The 27953-nt window shown below is 46.2% G+C and overlaps 1 protein-coding gene across 3 annotated transcripts in view; it reads right to left on the reverse strand.

Annotated features, from left to right (window-relative positions):
* Positions 1–2401: 2401 nt before the first annotated feature.
* Positions 2402–27953, reverse strand: part of BLM (BLM RecQ like helicase) — a 53624-nt gene continuing 28072 nt past the window's right edge. The window contains exons 13-22 of one of the 3 annotated variants that reach the window (XM_045824784.1): positions 26074–26180; positions 24587–24747; positions 21547–21742; positions 18983–19173; positions 16301–16445; positions 11286–11485; positions 10645–10837; positions 8092–8214; positions 5882–6077; positions 2402–2808 (exon numbers count right to left, since the gene is read on the reverse strand). In XM_045824784.1, the coding sequence (XP_045680740.1) occupies positions 2631–2808; positions 5882–6077; positions 8092–8214; positions 10645–10837; positions 11286–11485; positions 16301–16445; positions 18983–19173; positions 21547–21742; positions 24587–24747; positions 26074–26180 (1690 nt within the window). In that variant the 3' untranslated portion in view covers positions 2402–2630. Of the gene's footprint in view, positions 2809–5881; positions 6078–8091; positions 8215–9933; positions 10318–10644; positions 10838–11285; positions 11486–16300; positions 16446–18982; positions 19174–21546; positions 21743–24586; positions 24748–26073; positions 26181–27953 lie in introns of those variants that run through there. The other 2 variants (XM_045824785.1, XM_045824786.1) reach the window with 2 other exon arrangements.

Consider the following 27953-nt stretch of genomic DNA (forward strand, 5'->3'; position numbering starts at 1 on the left):
TGAGGCTCCTGTCCTTGGAGCCGGCTCTAGGGGCCTCAAGTTTTGAGCAGGTGGCGGCAGATGGCCCCTGAGGCTCTGGATGGAAAAACAGGGTTGGAAGAGGAGGTTGGATTGTCCAGGGAAAGAGCAGAAACCTGGATTCCTCATACTGTATTGTCCATACTGGAGCACTCTCGAGAATGGAAGGGTGCTGTCTTGACCATCACACCAGGGCAGCACATGTACACTGGGACTCTTCAGGGCAGACCAGGATGTAGGTTACCCTACTTACCACCACTTCCTAGCTGTGCAGATTCGAGCAATTACATAACTGCTTTCACTTCTAGTTTCTGCATAAAAAAGGCTAATATTATGTGCCTGCCTCCTAGGGTTGTTCGGGGGGGATTAAAGGAGTAAATTCAATTCTGTGAAACTTCCTAGAACAGCCCTTGGCATAGGGTAGACTCTCCATGTTTCTTTTCTTCCTGAGAGGTAGCGGGTTCCCTGTCCCAGGAGGTAAAAGCAAGAACCTCTCAGCTCTCTTGAGTTTTCATGGTGGGACAGTGTGTACATACAGTTGAAGAGTCAGATTCCATTCCTTTCAGTGTCCTCTGGAGGGTGATGGGGACGGCGGGCCAGTGAAGCATCCTAGGCTGGAAGTCCCTGGTGGACTGGTCCCCTCCCTTCCTCCCAGGTGGCAGTGACTTCTGTGCCCACAGAGGGCCCCCACCAGGACCCAGCCTGGAGCGGCTTTGCTGTCACCAGCTCTCTGTGGCTGCGGAAGTACCCAGTTTGGGTCAGGGCAAGCCCGTGGGCTTCTGTTCTCCTGAGGTCGCCCCTTGTGGATGCAGCCGCATCCTCTGGGGCTGTTGGTGGGGGGACGGATGCTCTGGGAAGGCTGGAGACTGAATTGAATGAGGCTACTCGAATTTTCTGCGCTTGCTCTGGGCCCTTATAGAATCGAACCCAGGATCGTTAAGAAGAGCTGGCTGTGGGGCATGGCTCCGTGATTTGATCCTATGCTACTCAAGTGTCTCCAGGCCTCAGATTCCTGCTGGGAGGTGGACATGCGTCAGCTCTGTCCTCAGGGCTGTGGTGAGACACAGGTGGCAGTGCCGCGCACAGTGCTAGCTGTTCGCAGCTTCTACACTGAGTCCTCAGGGCTCCCACTGCACTTCCTTCATCCATCTTCCCTGTTGCCTGGGAGCCCCGGAGGCAGGGTGGACACCCCTGAGAGGACAGTAGTCTCCAGTGTCTGGGCAGATGAGGTCCTCGGTAAAGGAATAAATGAATTCCCTTCCTATCTGCAGCATCAGCTTTGCGCAGAAGCTGCCCCCGATCCCTCAAAGCCAGGCCATGGTAGGCGGAAAGTATGATCTTCTGCAAGATGCCTTTGTGCACCGCCAGCTCTGCAAAGGTGACCTTATGCTGGGGACATCCCAGCAGCCTCCACTACTCCTGGCTACTTTGTCCTTCATCTCCTCTCCTCACTCCAAGAAGGTGCTTCTGGCCACTTGAGTCAGGACTTGCTGAAAAGATGGTTTCTTGAAATGTGTCAGCTCCAGAAGGCATCGGAGGTTACAGTGCCCAGCCCCAGCAGGCTCCTGCCGAGCCAGTCGACTCAGTCAAGCGTGGAGCTTAAAGGCCCACGTGACAGTCAGTAGGGGTGTGCTCCCATGGTGGCCCCTTAGGGTGGGTACAGGGTCCGCCTCAGCACTGATCTCCAGGCAGAGGCCACGAGGCTCCCAGCCGACTTTGCTCTTAACAACTTTGCCTCAGTCTGGGCCACGCCAGCTCTATCCTCTTAACTGAGGTCAAGAAATGGGGCACCAAACAGGTCACCAAAGTTACTTAGAGCTACCGAACAAAATGTCTCCAAAAATGGGGTACTGGAGTTCTGAAAAGAGGTGCCAAAATTCCACATTAAGACTTCCTGGCCAATCAGCCTATTTATGAAGGGTCTTGAAAAGAAAGGCACTTCACAAGGAAGGACTACGCCAACATTTAATGTATTCTCACCAACAGAGTGGCCGTTCTCTTGTTGTTCCCGGATTTGGGGATATTAGTGTTGACAGTTCGACAGGCAAGAGAAAAGGCATTTTATTGTTTAAATTTACATTTTTTACTAGGCAGAGTATCTTCCCCATATTGTGGGTCATTTTTTACTTCTTCTGAAAAGAGCCTATTCGCATCCCTTTTTTCTACTGGTCTGCCTTTTGTTAACGATTTAGGGATACTCTTTGTGTATTGCAAATACGAATCCTTTGTCATGTATCTTTCCTGTTTGTCTTCTAATTTTGCTTACATCTTCTAGAGAAAGTTCTACCCTTTTACAGTGCTGCATGCGTGTCTTTTCCTTCGGCTTCTGTTTCATGTCGTGCTTAGAATCTCTCTCACTGAGATGATTCAGCTGCCACTTCAGATGTTCTCAGAAACAGCAGCCACAAGGCTTGCAGAGGCAGCAAATCTTGCTTATTCAAAAGAAAATGGTTATTTAAAAAACAGAACCATCACCCCAAGCATTTATTTAAATATTAATAGATACGGGTAAAAATCACAAATGGAATAATGAAACTAAACAACTTTATATTCACAGATGGTCAGATGACAACAGACAAGAAACGGGATCTCTGCACACTGAGGTTTGGTTGTTATGAAAATGCGTACGAAGGCCTGAGGAACGCTCTGTTTACAGGCTTTGGTGGGGCCATAATCCCCAATTTTCTACTGGCTCCTGGTGCCATCTGAGAACCATGCACAGCTGATCTTGGCCCAACTATGCCGGAGGATTTACTTTTAGAAGATATCTTTCTGCATGTGGTGGAGCCCCTAAAATGTGAAAAAAGAAAATTGGAATGTTAAATAAAACCTCAAGTGAGCAGTGTTTTTTCTCAACCTGAAAAGAACTATACAACCCGTGATTTCCTTTGGTGTTACGAGTCTCTCTGCCTATAACCCCTCGATAAGGTTAGTTCATTTTACAATTCAAGGAGGAAAGGACCGCTGTTCTTCAGACACATTTGTCTCCCTGAAATGTCAAGGATTGCTTCTGAATTCTGTGACTTGAGGCCAACCCATGTGCCTTTTCTCCACCCACACCTTTCACAGCTGATAACTGCACCCCTCCCTCCAAACAACAGCCCCGATCCACATTCCCAGATCTACCCTGACCAAATAAAGGGAGCTAGGCGACCTTGTTTTAAGGACCCAGATGCTCAGACGACAGACACTCTGGAATTACTGTGCTCACACAGTTCAGAGAGAGGTAGCTGGCTGCGTGGAGATGGGGCGGAGCAGAGCCCAGCCTCTTTCCATCCAGCCCGGAGACGGCCGCTGATGTGGTTCCCCGGGGGCCTGTGAGTGGCTGCTCGGGCCTGGCACGTCTCTGTCACGGCCACGTCACCGGCAGCTTGCTGGATTGCCTACACTCCCAGATCTGTGTGCTCGCACCTCCCACTCGCTGCCTTTAGAGCTAGGAAAGAAGCCCCCGCCACAGCTTCACAGCTTATTACAAAGTCTTTCCAGAACTTCACTTCCCTCACTGGCCTAAGATAATGGATATTCTTTTTCCTTCCTCCAAAGTAAAAAAAAAAAAAAAAAAAAATCACAGGGTTGCATGTTTACAAGAATAACAGCTGGCCACATTCTCTAAAGAAGTCTTTTCTTACTCAAGTATTTCTTGCTGCTTTGCTTTGTAACCAGGCTGAATTTATGCCCAACACTAATTCCATAGCATCAGGGCAAGCCAGTGGCCTCTCGTGTCTGAATTCAGGGGCTACCCGTGTGTGGTAACGGCCTTTTGGTGGGGCTAGGTGAAGACTGGTTTTCAACACTGTTAACTTTTGCTCCAGGGCACTGTTACCGCAGAACTGGCAGGGATGTGCTAAAAGAACAGAGAAACAGCCCTGCATTTCCCCACACTGATTTCCTGCCGGGAAATTAAGCCCCTAGCAAAAACCTGCTGTTTATGTTGATGTATGGAATGCAACTGCCAACAGGAGCTTCCATCTCACCTGGCCACCCATTTCACTCCCACTCAGAGAGCCCAGACACAGCTCCTTCGTGGTGCTCGTGGTGCATTATTCTGAAGGTGCAAAGCCCTGGGGGGTAGGGTGGAGCGTTAAGGTCCTTGGCAAGGAGCCACATTTATTCTGTCACTGTGCAGAGACCTTCAGCCAGGTGAGCAGCGTGGAAACTGTGGGAACTATCTGCCGGAGAGGCTGGGTAGAAATGAGGCGAGCAAAGGGCAGATACAGAGAGGCTGTTACAAAAGTAAAGGGAAGTTACACCACTAACTGGTCTCAGCCAGCAGGGATCAGAGGAGAATCCCCTGTTGGACGGACACACAGGCTAATTAAAAACCAGCATCACAGTTGGGACCAGTGTGAGCCCAGGCTTGGGGCCAGAAGGCAAAGTGCTTCACTCACAAACAAAAGTTCTGAAAACGGAGTACGGGATCAGCTGGCAACGAGCACTGAAATACGGTTTGCTTTGTCCTCACAAGTGAACACAGATCAGAACTGTTTTTAGGGACGACGTGTAGAAAGGAAAGTGCTCTGTGAAGGCGTGGGCAAGCCAGTGTCCAGTCCCCGCTGTGAAATCGACATCGGGCTGGGTACGGGCTGGCGCCAGCCTCGCGCGAGGCCAGGCCTCGGCTTCCTCCTCATAAACCCCAGAGGGCGGGACCAGATGCCTTTTAAGGACTCTTACTCTGTGTGGGCTCCTGAGGAAATCAGTATTTCCCAAAACGGAGGAGGAATAAATGAAGAAAATAAAATGTCCCTGCTGAAGAACATCTGCTGGTTGGTCACTTGCGCATGAAAAACCACAAAATTAAACTAGCATTTACTAATGCCTTTAATTTCTGTATCCTGGCAGAAGGATTAGCACATACAAGATGTTTGTTTATGGAATTAGCAAGAAAATGAAATTTGGTAACATGTGCCTTTCCCTCTCTTCCTTCACTCAATTTTTTATTACCCAGAAGGAAAAGAGGTATAAAAACTGCAAAAGAAAAACACAACAGCTTGCGGAAATTTACTGAGGACTCGTTCCCTTTCCTGCAAGCATCTCTGTGCCGATACGCAGGGATCTGGGGGCCACACTGCCCAGACTGATGGGATGGTCACAACCCTGCCAGGCCTTATCTACATGGCGAGGACAGAGGGCGTCCTCGCAGAAGACAGGAAAGGGGCTGCCAGAGCGAGCAGTTCTGACGGAAGGCTGACGCTGCCCAGACCTCGCCCCACCTGACAATGCTGCCTTTGTTCCCCTTTGATACGCCGAGGAGCCCTGCAGCACAGCAGTCCCGGCCCAGGACCAGGCACCAGGGACAGGATGCATTACCCCTAGGAGCCTACCCCTACAGGCCTGCATGGCCTGACCTTCTGCTTCTCCTGCTGTGGCCTCTCCTCTGCGGCCCTGTGGAGGCTGGGGCGTGGCCTTCCCGGGTGTTAATGAACCACAGGGAATGCGCAGGGCGTCCAGGTGGAGGCCCACGGATTCTGCTCGAATGAAAGCTGTGTAGGGAGAACTGACAGAATCACACAGCAATGAGGAAACAAAGCCCTGTATTTATTCAGCTAGCATACGATTTAGAGTATTTTAGGTGAAAAAGTCTCTTAAGAAGAGCAATTATAAAAAATTTCTTTTCTCCCTAAGTTAAGGTCAATATTGGAGGTTTTGTGAACCAGAAAATTTTAGTGATAATTGACTTAGGAGTAGATAGTTTAAACATCTGAAGTAAATGTGTTGGATACAACCTTCATCTTCACTCCAGTAGTTAGAGAGATAACATCTAATAATGGCTTATTTTTAAAAATGCCTCAAAGGAAACCAGAGCTGTTATACTTTCGGACTTTTCTCCCTTACCCCCTACATTGCAGAACACCGCGGGACTTACGCTTTTGTCTTGAAATCACCAGTTTTTCTCCTTTTGCTCCTTTGGCAGGCTGGTGCCCTTTTCCTCTTCCTTTCATTTTTGGTTTTATTTGCAAAGTAGTGAGAAGACACAGGCGCTTCCTCATCGAAGCCCTCAGAGTCGTTTCTCCCCGTGCCTCTGCTGCTGGATGGGCTCGGCCGCGGGGGAGCGTCCTCAGCTACAAACGGACAACGCACACGTTTACGGGGGACGCCCTGCCGGCCCTGCGTGTGAGTCAACCGCCAGGAGAAGCACAGCATGGGCAGCTCGGCTGGCACCTGCCTGCTCTCCTGGTGTCTCCCCTTGCTACACGGGTTTGACAATTCCTCAAGAACGGAACCTTTCTCTCTTTCTTTCTTTTTTATTTATTGCATAAAGCCCCAAAGTGCTCAGTGGCCATTTATTTTTTAAAGAAAGAGGATTAGAATTCATTAAAAAAAACCTGTGATGCTCTTTAACGTAACTAGAGACCTCAGGTTTTGCTCCTGCTGTGTTGTGTACGGCCTACCCACTACTGCTTGGGCAGTTAGTCCTGGTTAAGCCCTTTGAAGGTATAAAGTGCTATATAAGAGATAAGTTAATTTATTTACATATGCTGAAAAAGCAGCCCAATATAAGAGAAACATACTCTGCTCTGTACCTCACTTGTGAAAGCCAGTTACTTAGTAAATGACTGTCAGAAAATTCCACATCATAATTCCTTCTTCAAAGACAAACGTCTCCGTGCATAGCGGCTGTGAACATTTCAGGTGCCACGCAGGCCGTGGGCCTGTATGAAAGCACACGTTGGCAAAGCTAGCAATTTCCACAAGTGTCTGCATCCCCACACGCCCACAGAACACGGAGCCCCTCCTCACAGGCCCACAGTGGCCCCGCTCCGTTTCGTGAAGGGTGGTACTTTCCGGCCGGGTTGGTTCACCCTTGGGCCACCCTGCTGCCTGGTGGGAAGGGCCCTGCCCCCCAGCCCGGGCTCTCACAGGGAGGCACTGCAGCTGGGATGAAGGGTGCTGTCACCCCTGCGGTGGGACGCCAGGGAAACGAAAAGGCCTCGCCCACGTCCACCTGTAAAATGGGTGCTGCGAGAATCGAGTGACACAAAATAGGCAGAGCGTTGGCACAGTGCCTGTCCCTCACAGGGGCGGTGATCGTCACCACCCTGGCTGTCCCCACAGAGCGCCCTGTCTGATGTGGGGAAGCCCTCCCAGGAAGTCCCCGCAGTGACCGAACACGAAGTTCCCACCACGACTGTCGGTGCAGTCACAGCAAGGCGCTCAGCACGGTAGTGACCACACAGAGGCCGAGATGAAAACCCTGCTTTCTGGCATTTTGTCACTGGGTCAAAAACAAGGATGCACAGACAGAACTTGAAATGCATACTCGCTCATTCCTCAGCCCGCTTACCGTTCCCATCGGCCTGGAGAAGAGACCCCCCCCAAGACTCCTTACAGAAGCAGGGAAGACGCTGAGTGTGGCCTGTGGGTTGCATCCTGCCCCGCGGCTGTGTGTTGGAGGAGGCCCTGAAGACTTCCGCAGCCGTCCTGTCTCCCACGCCTGTCTTTGTTCTCAGTTTTCCCTTAGTCGGTGCTTTCTCCAGCTCACCGAGGAGGCTCGTAATTGGAAGTGCTTTGTGACCGGCCCAATGTAACCTTCGGGAACATCTGCTAGGATGCCCTCGGTTGGGCAGATTCTTTCCATGCTAATAACAGTAAGATTTGCTAGCATTCCAACTCCATGTTCGTTTTTTCAGAACGCTTAAACTCCACTCTTAAGTTTTATCTTTAGAAATGCTTTCCAGATAACTTGTTCCTTCCTCAGATAAGGAAGCTGAAGCACAAAGAGGTTATTTGTGGCCTGCCAAGGACCACAGAGCGCGAGGGTGGCAGACTGGCGAACTGCACCCAGCACTCCTGTTCCCTCGGGCATTTACCTGAAGAGGACCAGCCACTTCTGGGCTCAGAGGTTAACGGGTTCAGTAGCTGGCACTCCCCAGGTGGCCTAAGCACCACTGTCTGGTAAGAGGGGCTGGCACATCACTGGGGGCTGCCCTGAGCACCGGAGCATCAGTGTGACAAGGTGTAGGAAGCATGAACACAACCCAGAAGCCACAGAATTTTAATCTAGTGAGATGCATCGCTTAACATTAAAACAGTCTTTTAGAAAACACATATTACATATTTGGCTGTATACTGAACCTGGCAACGTCCACTCAGAGTATTTCTGTAATATTGGAATCACTTCTGCACCATATTTTTCCAGTTTGTCTTCAGTGACACCATCAATTTGAAGCAAAACCTCAGGATCAGAAGATAAAGATTCTGTGCATGAACATAAAATCAGGAATTTAAATTACCACCAATAGAAAACCCACTGCATTCATGGTCATTCACCCATTCAGCATGTTTGTTAAGTGCCAACCAACTGCAGAGCACTGGGCACATGAGCCAATTTTCTACAAGGCAGCTGGTGCCAAAAGAGGCAGCAGACAGGCCCAGAGGGTCGATCCCATCATCCAGTTCCAGCAGCCGAGGTGCGTTAAGTCAGAGCAGAGACGGCGGGAGAGGAAAGGACGGGGGGAGAGGAAAGGACGTGGGAGAAACTGGAGGGGAGACCTGTGCACTGTGCCTCAGAGTTTAACCAGACTTCGCCCTGTTCTCACAACAAAGACATATCCGAGGGCATTACATCAAATGGGTTTTTGGCGCTGGAAGAAGGAATAGGAGCTTGCTCCATCCATTCCACGCACTGACCTGGTATTGCAGTACTTCCAGGAAAGGGGCGCGCGCACACACACAGACAGTAGGTGAATTCTTACACCCCCCCCAACCCACACCTGTTCTTCCTCCAATCTTTCTGCCTACAGGGTGAAGCGGGTAATCTGACTTTAACAGTTAGGCTGTTGAGTCCTCTGCATGCAGATGGCACACCAGTCTTGTAGCTGGATAAGCCTGTCATTTTATAGATCATTCTGGCTGCTGCATGGAGAATGGATTATGAGGGGAAGAGTAGAGACTGGGAGCCCAGTGGAAGCCGCTGAGGACCCAGCGAGGGTGCAGTGAATTAGGACGTAGCAGTAGAGAGAAGAGAGGGGTTCGGATGCGTTCGGAGGCTGGTCTGGTTGCGCCATCAATGCACTGGCTATGGGGAGTGAGGGAGTAATAATCCCTCCGCATTTGACTTGAGCAAAGCATGGATTTCCAATCTGTGATTTTCACATCATCTCTGTGTGTGGAGGAAAAGCAACAGACCTTTGGGAGAGACTAGAAGGTTTATGGAGGGAGTTAGTGGAAGATAAAATGGGAAAATCGGTAGAAATGCAAATCCTTGATAGACTTTGTACTTTATCTGGAGAACTGTTGGAGCTTTGGCAGAAGTCTGGCAAGATTAAAATGTATACCACGTTCATATCTGGAGTTAAGGAGACCAGTGAGAAAACTTTCCTAATAGCCCAGGAAGAACAAGATACTGTATTTCATCAACTCTAAGACACACTCACTCATGGTTTGACCTCCCTGAGGTCAAAGGGTCTTACAAGTGCTGACGGTGGAACGGCAGCTGCACTGCGGTTGCCGCTGCCTGTCCACGTGAGAACTCGGTCACAGCGCTTAGCACTGTCGGCACGTCCGCAGCGTGATGGCGGTGCCGGGTCCTCACGTGTTGAGCTTAACAGCCACATAAAATGACCACAGAAAGACTGATTAGCATGTGAAGGCAGGAAACCACAGAAACATAGGGACAGGAAAAAAATTTGGCAACTTGCTTTAATTTTATGCATTTTTTCATGCATGCAAAGTATAAACAAGTCAAAATAATCTGCAACAAAAACACTGCTTAGTAGAATTTTTTTTTTAAAGAATTTATTTATTAATTTTCAGAGAGGGGAAGGGAGGAAGAGAGAGGGAGAGAAACATCGATCGGCTGCCTCTCGCACAACCCCAGCTGGGGACCTGGCCAGCAAGCCAGGCCATGTTCCGTGACCGGGAATCAAACTAGTGACCTCTCGGTTCACAGGCCAGCACTCAACCTGCTGAGCCATACCAGCCAGGGCAAATTTTTCCTTTCTTAATAGTTCATCAAGTAACAGTGTCATAAAATAGATGGCATCTTAGAACTGATGAAGTACCACAATGACCTGTGGTGGCGGGAGTGGGAATGGAGGAGAGAGAAGGTAACGACTGTCGGATTTCCGGAGGAAGAACGGGGAAGGTAACGGACACTGCTAGTCAGTCCCTGACGTCGTAACTTGTTTTCCAGGGACTTTCCTACTAGAACTCTGGTTGAGCTGCCTGAAGCTATGGCCGAAACTCAGGGCAGCAGGCATGTGTGGACTGGAGACATAGAAGAGTGCCAGAGCCAGATTCAAAGAAGCAGGAGACATCATCTCTTTCCATAAGGAACTTAGCTTCTCACTGCAAAGACATCTGCACACAGCACAGCTAAACATCACCCAGGCAGGCAAAAGTGGACAGAAAAATCATCAAGTACCATCTGGAGTTAGAGACTGCAATTACCCGTATCTGACATCCAGCACGGGAGGAAAGCATAAAATTAAAATTATGTCAAAGCACTACATATCTCTTAGAGAGTATATTTTATCTCAAGAATAAGTTTAACTAGTTTCTCTGAACTTTCAATGTAGTGATTAAATAAAAATACAAAAGACTGAGCTATATTTATGCACCTTAGCAAGACTAACTTTCGGCCTGTAAACGTACGCCACATAACAGAAGACTCACACACACACCTACCTGCAAGCTTCTTGAGAGTGGCGGTGTTGAAGATGTTGAAGTAATGGACTCCAAAAACTTTCCCCAGAGATTTGCAGACTTCTGTAAGTTCTCCAAGACATTTTTTCACCACCTCTTCCCTCTGAGATATCTCCGTCACTAAGGCTTTTTGTTTTTTTATAAGGCTGGAATTTTCCGTTTCCATAAAGTCTACCTTTGTGTGTGTGTGAGAGAGAGGGAGAGAGACAGAGAGAGATCATAGGAGTGGGTGTGGGCACATTTATTTAGTATATAATTGCACTTTGGGGGATATTTCTGTTATGCCCAGTAGATAGTAAGCCCCTTGGGAAGAGGAACTGTGCATTCTCCATCTTTGTATCCCCAGCACCTAGTACAGAACTGCTTCTTGGTGTTAATTTAGTAAACATATGATGATTTAGTGATCTGATAACCCATTAAATTCACTTTGACAGGTATTATATTACTTGGGTTCAGTTTTAAGATCTCCTAGCAGATTAATAGGAAAGAATACGTTCATATAAGACAGTAAAAATAAATTCAGTATCCCTAAGCTTTGGAAAAGACAGTTTAATTTTCAGTAATATGTTTTTGTGCTCTCACTGTTTAATAATAAAATGAAATAAACTTTTAGAACATCATACCTTTAAATGCCCATTCAGTAAAGTTTGGGCCTTACTGCCAGGCATCACATAGGCAATTGGCTGGTCAACGGCATTGATAAACAAGTCTTCATCCAGGATCTTGTCAAGTATCAGCTTTTTGAAAAGTCTCTCGGCATTGTGTCGTGAATACGTAGATCCCTTTCCAAAAATCCCCGACTGAATCTTTGCATTCTTGCTACCTGGTGAGAAGGTAAAAGAAGTTAAATGTAGGTGCGCCATACCCTCTAACAGAAGAGGCTGAGAAGGCTGTTCACGGGCAGGCCTGCGAGAGGGGGACCAATAATCTGCTCCACGGGAAAACCATGGTGTAGACGCTCGATCCCGTGAAATGCTAATATCACTGTGGAACTCTAAAAGTTTCCACGGTCCTCTGTGCTTTTCCTCATCTTTTTCTAACACACACTGTTAGAAAAGTTAATCATTTAGAATGTTGCATAGCCTATAAAATTGTATCAGAGCAAGGAAATCAAAGAGTTTTTGTAAACTTTAGTAGCTTTGTATCACTGTGTTCTGTTAGGATAACTGCATTATTTTTCTGGTTACAAGAAATTTTTGACAATCGGTTTTATAAATCCTATCTCGGGTACTCTATTGAAATCACTATCGTTTACAATCAAGCAGTATTTAAGTCCATACTTTCTGTCACCCTCACAAACGGAGCCTATATGAACTTCAGTCCAAAGGCACCCCACTGCACAAGGCCGCACACTTCCCCTCTGCCGCCGGCCAAGGGCACCACCCTGCGCCGGGCCCTCGGTTTCACATCCAGCGGCTGTCATGACTCATGTCCTCGATGTAAATACAACTTACCATCAAAAATCCACTTAGGAAGCCTTGTGACACTGACAATAATCAGAATGAACAGTTACTTTGTAAAGCTTTAGCACTATTTTAATAGTTCCAAATAATTACATTATTATAGATGCCGGATGACTTCTGGCCACATATTTTGAGTGATTTACATTTTACTTTGTTTGAGGGGTCTGTACCCCTGAAATGTCACACAGGATCAGGACCACTGCTCTGGTAATGGTGAGCTGGGTGATGCAGACCAACCCTTGTGCTGAGGGTAACTAGGAAAGCTGGATGAGATAGAAATAATTTTCTTGAAGACATAAAAGAACTTAATGAAAAACTGAAGAATGTGTCAGAAAATGTTTTAGTACTTCTTTAAGGAATTTAAATGAAAGGTAAAAGCAGAGATGTAGCTGAAGGTGTATGTAGAAGGCTATTTAACACACCATTATTTATAATAGAAAAATATATCCTAAAATAAGACCACTTAGATACATTTCATCAACATGGTAAAACATAAATTATTAAAAACTACTTTAGAATAAGTGTCGCAGGTTCGATTCCCAGTCAGGGTACATGCCTGGGTTGCAGGCTATGACCCCCAGCAACCTCACATTGATGTTTCTCTCTCTCTCTATCTCCCTCCCTTCCCTCTCTAAAAAATAAATAAACTCTTTAAAAAAAGTTTCTAAAAAAAACCCAAACTACTTTAGAATAAAAACATTAAGAACCTGCTTACACACTGTTACACAGAAACAACATACATCAGATGCACAATATGACGGACACGTGACTCGGAGCAGACACAGAACGTTAGCATCTCCTGGAGGTGTTCGCACCTTTCGGCTGTCTGCGCACTGCAGTGCAGAGCGGCCACATCTCACTCTTACACGAAGTTATTTTATCTGCAACCCTTTGTCCTCCCTGAAAAAGGTCCAAACTATGAGGCAAGAATCCAGACAGGGAAGAGCAGAACTAAAAGCTGCTTTTGTCTTGAGAAAGGAGCAGACTTGGAGGAAACAGTTGAGAAACCAAGCGAGCCATCTTCCTACTCCAATCTTACGCTACTTTTTTTAAAAAATGGAAAAAAAAATGAACCAGTTATTGCTTTCTATATTTAATGAATGCAGCACACGGGGAAAGGACAACAGTACAGGAGGGTGTATAATGGAGGCGACGCGCCTCTGTCCCACCCTTCCCCTCCTCGGTCTCGCTTCCCTTTTCTAGGCAACCGCTCTTCAAGCAGCCTTTGTTTTTGCTCTGCGGTTTCCTCCACAACCGCCCGAACCCGTGCCATCCTTCCCGCAGCCACCCCCTTCTCATCACCCTGCTCTGCATTTTGCTGTAATACTGGCTCATCTCTTCGACACCTCTGTAGCTTTAGATAGAACTTCTGACCACCGTCCCTCCCCTCTAAGTGTATTATTAGCACCCCAATCCTTCTGTGCATTCCCTTTTATTTTTATTGATGGCACGTTTTATTTTTATACCATCAAGATGAACACCCACAGCCTGTCCTGTCCTCTGGCCGTGTTTAAGTCTATACGTCAACTCCAACTGCTGTTGTGAATCAACAGCTCGGACAAGTTTCCTTCCGCACTTGGAGTGCCGTGACTCTCGCACAGCCCTAAGGAGGATGTTTACTGCAACCGGACAAATGATCATTTTTTGTAGGTTTTATCAATTACTCAAAATCGTGTAGCAGTTTCCTTTGTTTCACTTCTGACATTGGCTCTCTTTCCCCTGAGTTTCTAAGTGCCTGTCTCCTTTTTTTGGTGAGAAGTAACATTTGTGTTCTGGGCTGTCATCAATAAAATATTCCGTTTCCTGTTCTTCCTCTCCATCGCTTGGACCAACTTTCCCTGCCTTTGTTGCAGTCCGCACAGACGCTCACGGGACCGGCCGCAGAGCCGTGTCTCTGGGCCTTCTCCCCACGGCCGCCCTCAGCCAGTCCCCGTTTCCAGTATCCTATGCTGTGCACTCACGTTCTCGGCCTTCCAGTCTCCAGAATTGCTGACACTAACCTCAGACCAGATTGGTTTTGGTTTCAGGACTCTCTCTGAAGGGGTCCAGAATATGCCACTTGACATAAAAACCACTGAACAGAAGGCATTTGAATTCCTGAAATCTCAAGCACAGTTTCCCCCACCCACCCAAAGGACTCAACCAATCGCCCTAAACCCCCTCCTTGGGAGCAGGCAGGGATGGCTGACTCTTCATCGGAAAAGAAGGCTCTGTGTCAAGTCCAACCAGACACTGTCTCGCCGAGAATCCTCCCTCCCTCCCATCTGCTCTCCTCAAGGCCCCCTTATCTTTCCAAAAAGTCATGTTTTCCCAGAAGCGTCCTTTCCCCTCTCCCCTTCTCTTAAGATGGTATGTAGGTCCCCAAATCTAACTGACCCTTTGAGTTGCATTTTTCTATGAATTCCCTTACAGACATGATTAAATCTGTCTTTTGTCAGTTTAATTCGCAGGCTCCCTACTACTAAACCTAACAGGATAGAAGAGTCCTTCCTCCCCAATAGTCTTGGTATTCTTTTTTTTTTTAATTTTTGTTCCTTAGTTTCTTTTCTTTTTAAATTTCTTACTCTTGGTATGGTATTCTTAAATCTTATACAGCAAGTGATTTGGCATTCAGTGGGCATTTTAATATGAAAGCCTTTTTCTCTGCCCTTCTGGGAAATTTTCTTATATTATTGATTTGATAATTCCCTATTTTCCATTTCAAAAATGTTATTTGTCAGATTTCATATCTCCTAAGAATTGACCTTCTGTATTTTTCTCTCATATTTTCCATATATTTTTTGCTCACGTCTTAGAAGAGTTTCTAGATTTTATCTTCCGACCGTTTCAACTAAATTGACTTTGTCAATCATTAAAATTTATTCATTTATTTTTAAGAGGTTATTTATTTATGTTTAGAGAGAGGAGAGAAGGAGGAAAAGGGGGAGAGAAATATGGATGTGTGAGAGGAATACCAATTGGTTGTCTCTTTTATGCCCCCTACTGGGGACCTGGCCCACAACCCAGGCATGTGCATGTGCCCTGACTGGGATTCGAACGGGCGATCTTTCAGTTTGCAGGCCGGCACTCAAGCCACTGAGCCACACCAGCCAGGGCTCATTTAAAAATTTTAATAATAATACTTTCTCATTCATTTTTTCTTTCCCATAACATTGGTGAAGTTTCCTCTTCCCTTTCTCCAAAGCTCCTGACTCTTTTCTAAGTTATCTCTATCCCTAGGGTCATCCATTCTACTTATTTGGGCTTTTTCTTGATTGCCCACTTATAGTCAACCTTCAGAAACCAGGCTAAACGACTGTTCTATCAAATCCACGTCTACGTCCCCAGACTCCTCCCCTGAGCGGGGAAACCCGGCCATCAGGTTTGCTTTTGAGTAAGTAGGCAGGACCAGATTTCAGATGGGCTGGGTGCCACCCACATGCCACCTCGGGACTCTGGCCCCTCACTCAGCTGTCTTTCTAGTCCTTGGTCAGTTTACTTATTTTTGATCCAGAATCAATGCCAGGCTGGCATTCGATGCAGTTCTTCCGTGGGCAGACTATTTTAACCGCCCCCTCCTATTTTGGGCCTCCTTGCTTTCACTCCCACTCCCTGGGCTTCCAGGCTCCAAGCCTGAGGCCGAAGGATAGCGGGGCTTTGCCTGGTTGACAGGTGCTCCTCTGCTTTAACTCCCTCCTACATTTATTTTCTATGGTGGTTCACTGAATTTCATTCCATCTGTCAACTGCTTCTATCCATTTCCTCAGTCTGATGATGGTCTCTTTCTGGTTCTCTATGCCATTATGGATTTAATTCCTCACTTTATTTCCTTTACTGTTGTAACAGGACTTCAAGCCAAAAAAGAGAAGAGAGAGACAGATACTTAATGCTCAGGCTGCCATCTTGAACGGAAAGTCGGTTAAAAGGTAATTCTCTAAGCCAGTTATATTCCACTCACTCAGGTGAAACTGGATAAGCTTTCTTATTTTATTTTTTGTATGTGAAAACTTATCTTAGTGACATATATACATTCTATAAAAATAAGTGGCATAATTCATAAAAACTGATTTTCTTTTGTTACTCAAAAAAAGGGTTTTATTCTAAAACCCTTTTGTCTATAAGAAAATAGACAAAAGAATTCTTTAGATGTTCAACTTCAGCTGATACAAGGCAAACTAACAGAACAGATGACTTACCCAAGAAAATGTCGACCAGCATATTCATCGTAAATCTCCCACAAGGACCTACATGCTTATTTCTCATTCCTTGTGATGAACTATGTTCTTGAACAAATCTTACAATACTTTTTACATCGTCAGTCACATCTCGTGTCTTATAAGCCTGTGAATAAAAAGAGATTATCTTCTGTAATAATTAAGATAATGATACCTAGATTGCTAGGTTTACTAATCATTAGTGTCATAATAAACTGTTTCCAGACCAAAAACCAAGGAAGTTTCCAATGTTCATTCTTTTCTCAGTTCTTACTTTAACCTTGTGTCTGGAACAATGAGCACTCTGTCTATTTTATTGCCGTTTCGCAGACACAGATCATGTCTTTCAATGCCTTGATGGTCCTCTGTAGGCAAGAATACTCTTAGAAAAAAATATCCTCCATGCCTCCGACGACAGCAGTCTGTCAAGTACTGGCTGGTGACTTACGAGATGAAAAACATGCAACTTTACGAGGTTCCAACCCCTTTCGGGTCTTTGGTGCCACAGTCTAGCCTTCGTACCATCTCCTGTCACTTCCCTTTCCCACCCCCCTCGCCTGCCTCCAAACTCTGTCTGCTTTCTGAAGCCCCCGTTACTGAACGATCTCTGCCTCCATCTGCTCCAGTTCTGCAAACCAGCGGTCGCTGCCGCCTGTGCTTCTCCAGAGCTGCGCCATGCCTCCGTGCCCTGCACACGCAGCTCCCCATCTTCTAATCCTCGTTCTTCTGCCACATTTCAACAACCCAAAGACCAATGGGGTTCTCGTCTTTTACGAACAATGGGTAGTGATTCTGAGCTCCACCTGGAATCACCAGGAAGAAGTCCCGTCTCTCTCCTGCGTCATTCCTGCCGTGCTTGTTGGTGACTCAGTACACAGAGAAGGCCCTCCCACACCTTGGCTGTCAGCATGTCAATCTCTGCTCCGGCGATCCCGTCCTCCGCACACGCCAGTGACTCACTCCCATGGCCACACCCACTACTTCTGTGGAACTAATCATGACCCTTCAACCTCCGGCCACCACTTCCTACCTTTCTCACCTACACCATCCAGAGCTCTGACTCCAGCAGTGCAGTGGGACTCCCATCGACCCTCATCCTCAGACGCCCACTAACGCCGCTGCAATTCCACAGACGACCATTACAACACTGCCGTTCATGCACCCTCAACTCCCCTGCCTTTAGAAGTCACTTCATCACCTTGCCTCACAGACACATTCGGTGCACTTCCCCAGCACCCACGCCTGCACCTTTGTGGCTAAACTTGGCTGCAGAAACACACAGAACCATGCTGACTGGTTGAACTTTCAAAACATGGTTACAGACCTCAAGGAGACCCCTGACACTGCCCGCTGATCTCCATCCATCCTCAGTCCACCACTCCCCCATCCTCTTAGAACAGGCGGCAGCAAACTACAGCTCCGGCCCGGAATGCCCAAGTCCACAGAGCTGCTCAGTTAACTCCTTTCTTCAAGGTCTTGCTCCAACGTCATCCTAACAGTAACACCTTCCTGGGCCACCTTACCCAACCCTGTATCCCATCCACTAGTCCTGCCTCCTTACACTGTTGGTTTTCACCAGTTCTTATCCTGCAACATGGGCTTAACTGTGTATATCGTCTGTGCTCAGCCCCTGCCTGCTGGAATGTAAGATCCTCGAGGGGTCTACATATTTTGTTCAGTGAAGTAGTCCAAACTCCTAGACCAGAGCCGCAGGTCACAGAGCAGGCACTCAACAAATATTTGCTCAATGAGTGACCTGATTAGCAATGTCTATGTGCTGGGTGCGGTGGGTGGAGATGGCCATAAACCCACAGAATCCGCCCAAGAGACAGCAAGTGACCTCTGCTCTGGCGAGTGCCGTGTGTCTCTGTAGTTGCACTGACCACATACATGTCTGTCTGTCCTTCCTGCAGCCAGTCTATGAACTGGCCCACACCACGCTCATTTGTGAATCCCCAGCACCTTACGCAGACATTTCAAATAATACATCAAATGTGAAAATGCTCTGTAAACTGTAGACATTAAAACATAGAATTACCATAATAGGCACAATAAAGTGTCCAATTTAACAACCTCCCAAGGTTATTTTTAGGACAGATGACAGCAAAGTCATCCAGAAGTTATTGCCATTATTTCCCATAGTTTAAAAAGCAAACAAACAAACCCAATTTATAGAGTAATCTAACTGATGTGAATTCAAACACACAGCAGTCCAGTTATTACAACTCTTTTGAGAACAGGCTCTCTAAATATAGATCAGAGTTAAATTGAAAATATTTTACCTGCTTATGTTAGATTTTTTTTTATATTTACAGATTTATGATAGTTCTAAAATATCCTATAATTATCAGTGTATGTATGTAACGTCAGTATTTTGGATAGGTCCAGAATATTTTTTATGGGCTTTTAGTTCTAAAGATACTCTGCAGAATTAATATTAAAATGCTTCTATTCCAAATTACTGTGGGGAGGAAGCAATCTCCCTTGTTTAATTCCTTAGGGCCTGTTATTTTCATCTAACTTTTTTCTTTTTCTTTTTTAGCAAGGAAAGGTTTATTGATTGAGAAGGCCTAGCTATAGAAGACGAGAGAACAAATTCTCAAATCCACCTTTCATGTAATGTTTTTAAGATAAGAAGAGAAAAATTTTTTTTTCTTATTTTACCTTTGTTTTACAGCAGTTATCACAAGAAACATCTGGGTACTTCTTACAAAAATCAGGATTAAATCCAATTTCACCAAAGTAAGCCAAAAGCTGTATTCGCCTGCACTCTGCTATATTTTCACAGTAATGGACCATACTGTACAAATTATTGAAGTGAGTTTCTCTTGTATGATGGTTTCCATCTTTTTCCACTAAAAGAAATGAAGAACATAGCAAAACATACTTATTAGGGTTGAAGAATCGTGGAGAATATAACTATTTAAATTAGGATCACGTAACTTTAAATATTAAATGAAACTATTAACAGCATTATATATCAACATGACATCATTCTCCATGGTTAACTGAATATTTATGTTAACCCCATAAGACATTAGTTGTATAGGTGTAAGTGCAGATTGTTGGGAGTAGGTGAGTTTTTTGCAGATCTTCATTATTCCCAACGATGAGGACCTGCATGAGATTCACTGTATGGATCAGACAAGCGCGCACTGAACTGAACGGCCAAAGGAAGCAGAGCACGGGGCGTCAGCAGTGGGCTGCGCGCCCCACTGAGTGTCCGGGGTCCAAGTGGTTAAGCCAGGGGCCCTGAAAGCGCGTGCCAGGGAGCCTGGGGCACTGCGGTGAACTCATGGGACCCTGGCAAGGCATTTCAAATGTTAGGGAAACAGCAAAACCTGACGTCTGTTGAACACCATTCAAACTACCAGTTTGAGGAAGTTCACGGTAGGCTATGTTCCTTTCAACGACATTTTTTGTGACAGTGAGTTTCTGGCAGTTCTGTGGAAAAACAAGTACCTCCAGAAAATCAACGAGAAGCAGAAAATGAATGAGGGTGGCAGTGTCCAATCTGATTCCAAGGTCTGAGAACAGCATGTACATACTTTCCGTCTGTGAGAATTGTGGTTAGTTAAGAATGAAGTAAAAAGACATTTCTCCCCTAATTTATGAGTTTTGTTTTTTCAGATGGCTCTGAGTGCGTACGACTTCAATACTTACTAAATTGTTTGAACCTAACTTAACATAGGTTCCGTTTAAAAACACAGGCAGATACTCTAGGTTTAGGAGTTTCATTTTGCACTGAGAACCATCTTGGCACAGCGCTGGGGTCAAGGACCATGGAGTCTGACGACCTGGGCTTCCCGCCACTTACCAGCTCTGCACCTCATTTCCGTCCTCTGCAAAGGAGTACCAGGAGCTGGCATCCTTTCGGCGTGCCGTGAAGATTAAATGAAGTGACACACGCACAGCACTTACGGCAGAGCACAGGGTGAGTGCTGAGGAGACGCTGTGTCCCTCAACGGCACCACTATCACTCCGCCAACCACGGCTGCTGCTGCTGCCGCGCCCGCGCCCTGGGAGGCAAGTCAGAAAACCTCCCGAGGCTCACTTTCCCGGGGGACTAACTCCACCCCGAAAGCCAGTGGTTAGGAGCGAACAGGGAGATATATTACTCAGCACAGTGCGTGGTTAATGCCATTTCTCAGGCTCAGTATGTCTGTCAAAGTTCATTCAAAAGTGGTCTCAGAGTAAGCAAGTTTATTTAGGAAATGTATTTATTTAGCAATCCTGACCCAACAGTAAAATGGGCAAAACACCCTAAGAAGATTCTAAAATACGTATTCACTTTGACTCAGCAAGTCTAATTCTAGACATTTATCCTGTATAGATAACTGCTCTAATACCCGAAGATATCTCTACAAGGACATTCAATATTGTACTGTTGATAATACTGGAAAGTAACAATCCATCAAAATATCTATTAAAAGGGGACTGATTACATAAACATGAAACAGCCATACAATGGAATTCTATACAGTCAAGCTATGCATAGTAACTGGAGTCATAATTACATCTTAGTGTTAACAGAGAAATAAATCAGGTATCTATCTGATGTGTATGTGTGTATGTATACATACGCACATACAACACAATCCCATTAGCATGGTAAAATACACGCATTTGGGAAAGGTCAACCCCAAACAAAGATGCTGCTGTCCCTAAAGAGGGGCAGAGGGATGAAATGGGAGATGGACACCCATGCGCGTGCGCTCTCTCTCTCCGTTTTGGTTTCTAACCTGGACGGTGACACACGAGTCACTATTTCCCCCCGTCCTTTCCGCATGTTCAGCAGATGTGTAATATGCAAGCATGCTGCGGAAACCAGGCCCGGCAGGACAGAAAGGAAACCCATGTCTGGAGCTGTTTCTTGGGGCAGGAAATGGCCTGGTTTGGAAATCTTCCGTCAGATACAGTCTGTATCCTTTGAGGTTGATTCCCCGCCCCCCAATGTGTGGTTGGCTCTCACGTGGCCCCCACCAGGGACCTGGCCTGCAACCCGGGCATGTGTCCCAACAAGGAATCAAACCAGTGACCCTTTGGTTCACAGCCACTGGGCAGGGCTCCTTTGAGTCTCATGTAATAACATGTAATACTTTTATCATAAAAATGAATAATTTCTGTATTCACCTCTATTTTTCTATGACTAGGTAAGGAAAGCTGGACCAAAAGTACCACAATAGCAGGAGCAGGTTACCACTATCACGAGTTCGAAGAGGACTTACTCAGGATAAGTCTCTTCAGTCTGGTCACGTCGTAATAGGTGTAGAAAAGCAGGCAGTGAGACACTTCCCCGTCTCTTCCGGCCCTGCCGGACTCCTGGTAGTAGCCTTCCACGGACTTCGGGAGGGACGCGTGGATCACGAACCGCACGTCGGGTTTGTCGATCCCCATCCCAAACGCAATCGTGGCACAGATAACCTGATGGGAGAGCAGAAGCCTGTCAGACTTGTGATGCATTGAAAGAACCATTCTAATAAGATGCTCCTGAACACTCTTTGCCTTAAAATGTACTCTGTACAACCACCTCATATCTTAACTTGGTCCAATTTTTTGGCACGGCTGATATGAGACGTCCATATTGGCAATCTTCGGCTCTATTTAGACCCAGAAAGGTAAAGAGAAGCTGGGTGTGGCAGGCACGTTCCTGTGTGACTGGGTATCCCGTTCGGGAGCCAGAATCAACAGCGGCCGCCTCTCAGAATGCTGTCCTGTCTGCTCTCTTGTGGTTTTGAGACAGAGGTGGTGGAGCGTGCTGCTCCCACTGCCAGGGTGTCCAGGCCCGTGCCGAGCGGGACACTGTGCTCCCGGGCGCGGGCTTTCGGGGTCACTGCTGCCAGCTTCTCCCATGAGTCAGGCACGGTGGCATTCTCACCTGCTTCGGTGCTTTACCCCCCCCACCCCCTCGGGACAGCAGCTCGTCACTCACCAGCTCCTTTCGTTTGCCAGCGAATTTCAAAGTCAAAACGGGAAATTTTGTTTGGAAATCACGTGAGAAAAAGTCTGAGAGTTGCTTACACTAGAAAAATAGGCCAGAGACCCTTGATCTTGGGCTCCGCAAATTACTTAATGGGAGCACAGTGACAGCTAAACTTCAGGAACTTGATACATCAGTTTTTAATAAAAAGTCATTTTTAAGACTACACATTTAAGTTGCAAATTTAGGACCTATTTAACCCAGACAAAAGCATTATATCTGCAGGCAAAACTACATTATACAAATAAAGCTGCAAGTCTTTTTTTAGCACTTAAAAAAATACACCGCTACTGCAATAACGGTATTTCAAGAGCCACTGAACTATCCGGCAGCCGGACTGGGGCAACGGACACGACTTCAGGAACTGTGAGACCCAGAGAAAGGAACTGCAAGCTCCGGAGCACGTGGATGGCAGATGGGTGCCTCCATCAGCGCTGGGACTGGCAGCAGCCATCCCTCCACGTTTATGGGGAATCTCCTTGGAAAGAGGAAGCATGCTGTAGCCTCTAGTGGTGGGGGGGCTGTGGAGCGAGATGTCCCCGCCCACAGGCTGCAGGGAGCCGCCCACAGGGTTCCAAGAAGCCCGGGATGATATGGGCACTGGACTCAGGACTCCAGGCCACCAGTGACGCCAACTCTTCCTGAAAGCCCTGTTTCATTCTTTTCCTTTTTAGAAATATTTTATTTATTTTTAGAGAGGGGAGAAGGAGAAAAAGAGGGAGAGAAACACCAAGTGGCTGCCTCTCGGGCGCCCCCTACCAGGGGCCCGACCTTGCCTACCACCCAGTCATGTGTTCTGTCTGGGAATCGAACAGGCCACCCTTTGGTTCAGACCCGTGCTCAAACCATTGAACCACACCAGCCAGGGCTGAACGCCCCCTATTTCTTATAACTAGAAAACTGGCTTTGTCCAGTTGTTACTTCCGTCTTTATTTCTGTGTTGCTTTTAAAACTTCAGAGGACAATCATTTCTTTGTGAAGAAAAACAAGCAAGTTTTATTCTATCTCACAAATCTAACAAGATCAAGGCTGTCTAGTTGAGGATATTGTTGTACACTGACTATAAGGATTAGCTGGTCTGAGAACAAAAGCAATTATTGTCCATTAAAAAATTTTTTAACCAACTTTTAAAAACTGTATTTTTGATCAAAGTGCTCTTTATATATATGTATATATACATATATGCATATATACTGCAGAATATTCATACTATATTTAGATTTAGAAGTTGAAAAAATCAGCTTTTTTTCTTGTCTATGTTTCTATTCCATCCTCTTTTTTTATGGTTGAGATTATACACTTTGAACTCTATTCTTCACTACCTTTACCCGTTATTAACATCTGAACATGTTCATATCTTAAAAAAAAGTCTTCGTAAACCGTTTTCAATGGCAGGAAGGTAGCACCATGATGTCCCCAGCCGTTCTCTCAGGACACTTCGGCTGTTTAGCAGCACAGAGCTTGGAGGGTATTTACTCTTCAAGACAACACTGCTGTCACTTCCACGCCCACACTGCAGGGCCGAGGCTCCTGGCGGAGCCCGCCACACCGTCTTCCAGAAGGGCTCCTTGTGGGGATCTGCCTCTCACGGCGCCGTCCCCAACAGCTAGTAAGAGCTTGCTAATACGAGAAGTGAAAATTGTTTCTGTTTCATATTTTAATTCTTTCGATTATTAGCGAAGTTGCACTTTAAAATAAAATATTTGAATTTAGTCGTTTGTAGTTTCTTCTACCCAACAGTCTCTTGAGGGCCCATAGGGTAATTTATTAAGACCCCTGTTTTTCTTTTGAGGTTTTTACAAGCTCTTCATTGTGTGTATTTTAAAAAAGATTTTATTTATTTATTTTTAGAGAGAAGGGAAGGGAAGGAGAAAGAGAGAAACATCAATGTGTGGTTGCCTCTCATACGCCCCTACCCCAGCCGGGGACCTGGCCTGCAACCCAGGCACGTGCCCTGACCAGGGAATCAAACCCATGCCCTTTCTGTTCGTAGGTCAGCACTCAAGCCACTGAGCCACACTGGTCAGGGCACTGGCTTATAAACTGTGAAAGGGTGAATTTTATGGTCTGTGAATTATATCTCCATTAAAGATTTTTTTTTTATTTAAGAGAGAAAAGGCAATTTTAGAAGTCTTAAAAAAACATGTTTTTCCATTCCAGTCTTATTTTGATGTTCACTACTTCCGGTGAAAACAACTTTCACTCTGCACATGCAAGTTTGCTCATATTCTCTGGAATTTATTTGACGCGCGTGTGTGTGTGTGTGTGCGCGCCCTGAACTCGGTCACCTGGCAGCCGTCCTGATTGATCCACTTGTGCTGCACTTCGTCCCGGGCGCCGTCGCTGAGCCCGGCGTGATAGGCGAGCGCGGCGAGGCCGTGCTTCTGCAGGGTGTCAGCCATCGTGTCGCATTCCCGCCTGGAGAGGCAGTAAATTATCCCCGAGTCATCTGTCAAGAAGTGAGGACTTGTAACACAAATAGCAACACAATTCACATCATGTTCTTTGAAATCTATGAAACATGAGTAGACCTGTGTACTTTTCTGACAGTCGAGGAAGATCACACGGGCAGAAAGATCCACGCAAGGAACTGACGAGCACTGAAAACAGCGAGGTGTGACCTTGGACTCTGTCCCTGCACCTCCCTCAGACAACCCCGACAAGCCCTGGGCTTCATGTCACGTTGGCTGTAGAAGGGGAGGGCACGCTCACACTACCTCTGTAGAAAGCATATGGCAATGCCTCTGCCTTTTGACTCAGTTTCCTTCTAGAAGACTAATCTAGAAAATAAAGTAGTACAAGGACTTACGCAAAAAGTTTTATTTGAATTTTTAGAATTAGAAAAATTTTAATGACCAACATTAGGGGACTAAATAAGACAGGAAATTATTAAATAAAATATAGTATAATTATCAAGTATTTTCTACATGTTTAAAAAGACACGGGGAAATGCTCAAGAGATAAAACAGGTTAAGTGAGGGTAGAAACACAGTATATATACATAGTATGCTAATGAAGAGGAAAATGCACACACAAATTACTGGAAGAAAATAAACCAAAATGGTAGCAATGACTTGCCTTGAGGTGAGCTCTGTCTTTGGCTGCTTTCTAAATGTTCTTCAGCGCGCATGTGTTGTATTTATTGTTTTATGTTGTTTTTAAAGTCAGAAAATAAAAGGTGTTAAGAAAAAGGCACCTCTCTGTGGCACAGCCCGAGGTAGAGACGTGCACACCTACTGAGCTATTTATATGAGCTGCCTGGAGAGGGGAATTACTGGCTTCTTCACGGTCTGTCTTCGCACTGTTTGATTCGTGCAAACCAATTTGTACACCAAGTTCTAAAAAAATGAAATAAATATGCCTAACAGAAAAACTCCCCGTTGAAAAGTGGGTTATGTGGAAAACCACCACGAATTTCAGAATGTCGTTTTGGCTAACACAGCTCAAAGGCAGACACGCACCTGAGAGAGCGCACCGAAACAGGGCCCTGTCTAAGGCACGCAGCGTGGCCGCCAGAGGAGAGGCACTGAAGCCACGGGCTGCATTACAGGGCTGTGGCAGGAAGTACTTAATATTTTCGTGTTACGATTTATTGTTATCAAATCAAATGAGATTTTACAGTACCCAGAACTGAGAGCTGCGATATTCTGCTCTATAAATAGCAAGTCGGTGCTATCATAATGAGAAACGTTTAATGTGCAATTTTATATATTCTATTGTGGTACTAGAAAGACATTTATCTTCTAGACATGATTCATCACATGGCAGTACTCACGTGGGTGATGCTTTCGGATCCACTCTAAGCAATCGTATGCCACCTTTTTAGGCTTTTTTGGTAACACATAGTATTTCAGATTATGTCTGTTAAAGCTCATGGTAAACCTAAAAGAAGTCCCAAAGATAAGATTTTGTTATGAGAAAATACAGTTTTAGCCACCCTCAAAAATTAAATGCTGATGTTCCACAGTGCACACCTAATTATCAGGCTGTGTGAAACTGAATACTGTCGCCTGAGCTCACGAGACGGAACACCGACCCCTCCGTTCTCTCCCTCCGGGGACAGTTTCTCAGGAGGCACTTCTGCTCCCAGCCAACTAACCACATACCCCAGTTGTGCTCGGCGCCGCCGTTGTACCGTTCCCCATTACCATTCTACCAAAACTGTTTTCTCAAAGCTTTTAAAGCTAAAGAAAGGCGACAGAACTGTGACTGGATCCTTGGCCCTGGAGGGACCCTGCACTGCTCCAGGCCCCACCACCTATCTCTTGCAGGAAGAACAAGTAGAACTCAGAGCCCCGAGACCTCCCAGTGTTACAAGGTGTAGAGATCAGAGGGAGGAAGCATGGGGACTACAAACCACTGGCTTTTTGTCTTTGTATCTAAATCCAGATTAGCCCAGCTTTTGTAGCGATTGGTAGGATAAATGTGTTTGGTTTTAGGACTAACCAATGCCTTGCACGTGGAGGCCGCAGTAACCTTCCCCCACCCCCGCCCCCGGGGTTGGTCTTTGCTCCTGTCTTTTCTCAGACCTCACCCTCTCTGACTTCCCCGTCAGGCCATGGTTGGCTATCCTTACTGAAAACCTATTAGCTCTCAGTTTCATATTTCCTTTATCTCTGATTTCTTGAACTCCTCTTCCTCTGTCTTTAAATAGTACCGACAAACCATTCCCAGGAGTCCCAAAGTTTGCCCCCAGCTTAGTCCTTAAACCACAGCCCAACTCCCTTTTACAGAAGCTCACAATCGGGTGTGGATGCCCCTAGGGGGTCACAAGGGCTTTCTGAAAGCACAGGAGCAAAGGCAGTCTTGAAGGGATCGATTTCCAGACCCTCCAGTTTACACATACTTTCCGCTACAAGCCTGACCTACAAATGCTCTTCTAGTCAAGACATCCTGTTGGTTACTCCTGTCCCATTTTTCCCTTTTACAACTGTCCCCCCACTTTCCAACAACAAACCCTACTTTTGACCCGTTCTGAACTTTACTACTGTGCACTGTGCCGGGTGTAAAAACCTCCAGGACACCAAACCAAAAAAATTGCAGTGTGGGTGTGGGTGTGGGTGTGGGTGTAGGTGAAACTTTCTTTAATCGAAGAACCAGAAACACCCTTGATGGGCCTTCATGTTTTTCAGTGTTTCACGTATTTCCGTTGAGGGTAGGGTACAACAGCAGGAAGGAAGGATTTCGGGCTTTACTGGGAGGTTCTGGTTTCAGATGTACTGAGCAGGGTGCTGGGAGAGAAGGTGATTTTCACTGGAGGACGTGCCTTCCTTCACCCCAGCTCCTGGCACAGAAGGCCCAGCTCTGAGCCTTTTGAGATGACAGTCTAACAACACTTTAAAACCATCCCTCCTCTGATATCACTTATACAGAACACTCGGAAGCTTCTTTTAGTCCTTGGAATGGCCGAAGAAGGTGCAGCAGATTGTGGCCCAAAAGGCAGCAGATAAAAGACTGATAAATCCAGGGACTGTTTTGATCGTTCTCAGGTCACTGCTTACATGGAAGAAAAGGGGCCACATGCCAACCTGACAACTCAGGGGAGGCCTGCGTGGCGGCCGTTCAAACTCAAGAGACCTGAAGTGACCACAAAGACGGTCTGAAATGAAACCTTACTGACTAAAAGCAGTTCATGGCAGGTCGTCATGTCCTGGG

This window comes from Phyllostomus hastatus, unplaced genomic scaffold, assembly GCF_019186645.2.
Source record: "Phyllostomus hastatus isolate PE091 unplaced genomic scaffold, TTU_PhHast_1.1 phas_scaffold_555, whole genome shotgun sequence".
Classification (NCBI taxonomy): domain Eukaryota; kingdom Metazoa; phylum Chordata; class Mammalia; order Chiroptera; family Phyllostomidae; genus Phyllostomus; species Phyllostomus hastatus.